Raw genomic sequence first — 4,787 nt, 5'->3', positions numbered from 1 at the left:
AACCATAAAAAAAACTAATACTAAGAAAGATCATTGTAGTTGACCTCTTAAAGGGCAAAGTCACATACACTAGAGCTTTGTAGAATAAGAAATATCATTATGCATAAGAATTGACTTCACAAGTACTGATTTCATTTAACACTCAGTGTTCTGTATCAAGGTAAATTACATGGCACTTCATGATTTCATTTAAATTACAAGTATGTATGTTTAAGAGTCAAGACAAAACTAAGAACTGATATAACTATAAGCATTTGAAAGAAATTGTCCTTGTTCAAAACATGGAGGGCTAAAACATTTTCCCAAATCTATTTTTTTTATAAAACCAGATCATAGACACAACTTCAGTTGAAGTAATCTGAGACTCTCATTGTCTTTAGTTTGTTCTCTTTTTATTTATTTATTTATTTATTTATTTATTTATTTTTTTAAGATTGCTTAGTTACACATAGCCAATGGTTTTTGAACAAACTTCCTCAACATCACAGTGTTCTTACATGGAAAGGAGGTGCTTGAGCTCAAACTCACTGCCTATTTGTTGTAATGTCTCACTTTTTACAAATGTTGATGCAAATGTACAATAAAAGTAACGGTGCACTAATCACAATCCGTCACCTCAAATATTTTTTTACTTCAAATAGTTACAAACTTTGTTTGGTGTCTGTATTATTCATTAAATCCTCACCACTCTTTATACAATAAGGCAATCAAATAATCTTAAAAGCATCAGAAAACAATCAGAAGAATCTAAATAACTAATAAAAAAGAGAAAGAACAGATTTTTAAGGTTGTTTGAGCGACACGAACCAGTTGACGAGGAAAGCGAAATCGTGGTCTCTGAGCTTGAAGGCAGAGAGGCGGCGGACGGTGCCCTTGGTGTGACGGACCAGTGATAACACTCCGATCCTTTGCTTAGCGGGGATATGTGTGAAGATGAGAACCGGCAAGGTTTGGTGTTTGGTCCGTTGGAGACTTGGAGTGAAGTCAAGTGTTTCAAAATATAAGAGAGATTTTGAATTAGCACTTGAGACTAGAGAGCAGAGAAAAGTAGAACAGAGAGAAGAATCAGATTGATTTAAAAGAGAAAGAGATGAGGGTTGAGGGCCTTTTGAGGCTAAGGGAGGGTAACCGGCCATGGCTTGGGGAAGTGGAAAATTGATTATGATTTGAGGGTTAGCCGTTCTGAACCACTGAAGAGAGATTTTGTGTGATTTTCTTTGATTTTCTTTTGTGTGTAGGAACAATTTTGTTGATCTTCAAAAGGATCAAGATTGTTAGTCACGTTCAAATCGCACGGCCATGGCTCATCCCACCAGTGTAAATGTGTAGATATAGTGTTTAGTCCAATCACTCTTAGGCTTTGCGTGTAAAAGTCTTAGCAACAGGCGGTTGATTTGAGACTTTGCATGTAAAACTAAAAAAACTCAGTGCTTTAAGTCCAATCAGTCTTCTCTCTTCAGTCTTCACAGGTTCTTGAATCCTTGAATTACCTTCTTTTTTTTTTTTTTTTTTTTTTTTTTTTTTAATATCGGTCGGGTCGGGTAATACGGGTTTTTTCTTCCTTAAACCGCTACCCGACCCGAATAATCGGGTTTTGAAAGAAGCACACCCGAATCTAACTCACTATAGGTTTTGGGTTGACCCGTTGGGATGCGGCTTGGTCGGACCCGGTCGGTTTGGACGGGTCAGAGAACCACTGGACAACCCTAATTGAAACAAACAAATGTATGTACAAAACCTTCATTTCCTTTTTCCCCGAGAGAGAGATTGTACCCCCATGCATCCTAGATAATTCGTGCAAAACTAGTAGATAGTGAGATATGCACAAGTTTTGCACATGCTATTTGTGCACATACAGATTTCACACTAACAATTAGCAAAGAAGACACGGTGAGGGCAGTTGACAAAGCTTGCTTCTTTTTTCAAATGAGTAGGCAGCATCTGGCACTAATTCTACTCAAACATTATACAACCCACTTTAGTTCATCTAATTCAGGAACTGCAACATCTTCTCTCATGACACCTGCATAATGATCACCCACATATGCCCCAGCTTGAGCAAATAGTTCAACCACTGCAGGCAACATTCCATAGTACCTCTTCAAACCATTTACAAGTGGCTCACCACTATGCCTATCTCGAACATGCCACACATACACTAGAGGAATTAAATCATCAACTATTGCCTCCTGCCAAGCATGTTGCCCATCCCTCATCTGGTGTTTAAAAGCTTGGCAATTCCTTACCTTGTGACCCTTAGGCCCTACTTGTATCTCTGAACAATATCCACAAGTTTGGACAGCATACTTCTTCATAAGTTTTGATGCTCCTGAACGCATTCTTTCCCATGCCTCCATGCCTTGAACGGCAATAGCTGCATAAATGCCAGAGCATTAGATGCTTGTGTAAAAAAGTGGTTAAGAATTTTTAACTTTTTTTCCCCAATAATGGTTAAAATCTAGTAAGTAAATGCTAATCAGGTCCTGGAGAAATAATCTTCAAGAATGATAAAAATGACAAAAAAGAGAACTGGAATAATAGTCCATGACACCCAAGACACCAATGGCAATTGAAGGGCTAGAAGAATCAAAGATTTTTTAGGAGTAATCTTCTGATGAAAAGAGTCATAGATTTTTTCAATTTGGAAAAGAGTAGCTAGAAGAAAACAGACCTTGTACATCATCGGAATGCAAGTCAAAAAACTTGTCTTCTTCACTCGACTTCTTTTTCTTATCCCAAAACCCATATGTGTTAATATCTTTACCAGGTGTGTCCTCTTTGGGAAATCTCCGCTCAAAATCTATAATTTTACCCACAAGACTGTAAATAGGGAAGGTCCTTCTCCTTGTAGGGTACTCGGGTATGTCGAAACCTGCTTGAACACACAATTCTACAATTGCTGGAATTCGATCCACTTGGAGCTGCTCATTATGAGAAACAGCTCTCCCTACCCAGTCATATAGATGAAATGATTCTACAAGAGGCAAAATATGCTCCACACCTCCTCTTTCCCAAGTGTGCTCTTTGTTTTTCAGGCTACCAGCAACATCACATGTCCTAATTCTGTGCGGTGGATCACCAACATGAACCTCTCCACACAAGCTGCGTACAATGGACAGCCATTTCACTAGACAGATTTTTCCCCCCCAAAAAAAAATCCAAAAAGATAACCATACCAAAATAAAATACTTACCCATAGGTGTTGAATTTTATTTTCACTCCATATCTAGTTTAATTAATTAAGGACTTAACATAAGCAGATTTTCAGGATTAATGTTCACATGTAATGCCCATTGTTATTGTTGTTTTTTCAAGGTAAATAAATTCATCAATGCCTACTGTTTCTTAGAATTGTGATTTTCTGAAAATTGTGTCATCTATCTTTTGAAAATGTTATATCAGGTTAAACCAACATTACAATATTGCATATGTGAAAAAAAACCTAGTAATTGACCTCTATGGTAATGGAGTGAATATAAAAATGTTTTAATATCAGATTCTTTGTTTCATGATTCATGAATCTAGATATAAGCCATTTCAATTTAACTTAAACCCTTAAAATATACTTTTTTTTTTCCTAACCCACTAAGAGCAGAATAACACGCATCAATTGTTCTTTTCAATAAGTGCCATTTTCTTTAACTATAACTTCAAGGATGTTTTGTGGAATCCCATCTATTTAAAGGCCACACATCAACAGAAATTCGACCAACAGCCTTACATAGTTACATAACTGGTTACTCAAATCAAAATTTTAAAAAAATTATGCCTTTTACGGGTTTACCTGCAAGAAAAAATAGCAATGCTCTTAACAATCCTCGAGACACAAGCATTAAGCTTGGCTCTGGCAGCATACACTTCATGAGCAACTGGAACTAATCCCTTGACCAACAGTCCATTTTCAGGAGGCCGCAGAGTGTTCTCCTGCACCATCTGCTTCTCTTTCCTCCTCAACCTAGCCTCCCGCTTGAGTTCATTAACACTTGTCACCAATAGCTTCCTCTCAGACTTCTTACGCTTCATTGGTAGCTCCACATGAGAAGAGCCAGTTGAATACCAACCATAGAAATGCCTGTTTATCCCTATAAAATTTTCAGCAGATCTTTCTGTGATCATATCAAGCAAGTTTACCACGTTTCTAATACGTCCACACAACATTTCTGCTCATTAAAATTTACCCATCTCTGCAATAAACAATAGCACAAGATTTACATATATAATGCATCAAAAAAACCATCACTCTTCAAACAATTCACATTAATAAAAATCAGCTTAGAACTTTGGCTACTTGCATTACTTCAGTTATTGTGATAGTAACATTGAATTGGCAGTATAAAATCACTGTTTAGGGACTCATTTTAACATCTTGGAATGAAAATATGATATGGTAAGTGAATTTGTATGAAATAAAAAATGCAGTACAGTCACTCAAGCATTTAAGCAAACACGTAGCATGCAATGTTGCTCCGCTGATAACAGGGTTGCTCTGTTTGAGGAACAAAAAGAGGTTTTACGTTAACTAATACATAAGATTATGTCAAGCTCTAAAAGGCAGTAATTAGTAAACCCCAACAACGAAATTTGAGGCTGAGAGTACCAAGAATTGAAGAACAATAACTTACCTTTCCTTTCTACTGTGTCTTTGAAGGGCTCCATTGGTGGATTTGAATGGGGTAATAACAATAACAATTTGCGATTTTGGGCCTTTCTGGGCTGGACTCATATGTTGTTTTATTTTTGCTTTTTTGGTTAGTGAAAGACTGAGAGGAAAAAAATCACTCAAATTA

General features: G+C 36.8%; 1 protein-coding gene across 1 annotated transcript; it reads right to left on the bottom strand.

Moving 5' to 3' along the window:
- Positions 1 to 1,710: 1,710 nt before the first annotated feature.
- On the bottom strand, positions 1,711 to 4,173 carry LOC126709858 (APO protein 3, mitochondrial-like). The gene is made up of 3 exons (XM_050410218.1): positions 3,785 to 4,173; positions 2,672 to 3,102; positions 1,711 to 2,374 (listed from the first exon to the last, which is right to left on the bottom strand). Exons 1-3 carry the CDS (start codon positions 4,156 to 4,158, stop codon positions 1,965 to 1,967), a joined length of 1,215 nt encoding a protein of 404 aa, XP_050266175.1. The 5' UTR covers positions 4,159 to 4,173; the 3' UTR covers positions 1,711 to 1,964.
- Between the last annotated feature and the right edge of the window lie 614 nt (positions 4,174 to 4,787).

Source organism: Quercus robur, chromosome 12 (genome assembly GCF_932294415.1).
Source record: "Quercus robur chromosome 12, dhQueRobu3.1, whole genome shotgun sequence".
In the NCBI taxonomy this organism is placed as follows: Eukaryota; Viridiplantae; Streptophyta; class Magnoliopsida; order Fagales; family Fagaceae; genus Quercus; species Quercus robur.
This window is presented reverse-complemented; position numbering and strand designations above follow the sequence as displayed.

Excerpts from the sequence above, each read along its gene's own strand:
- LOC126709858 (XM_050410218.1), bottom strand. The coding sequence starts at position 4,158 with ATGTTGTGTGGACGTATTAGAAACGTGGTAAACTTGCTTGATATGATC. Across the intron at positions 3,103-3,784 it reads ATTGCTATTTTTTCTTGCAG|CTTGTGTGGAGAGGTTCATG; the intron begins GTAAACCCGTAA and ends CATTGTACGCAG. Across the intron at positions 2,375-2,671 it reads GCATTCCGATGATGTACAAG|CTATTGCCGTTCAAGGCATG; the intron begins GTCTGTTTTCTT and ends GCATTTATGCAG.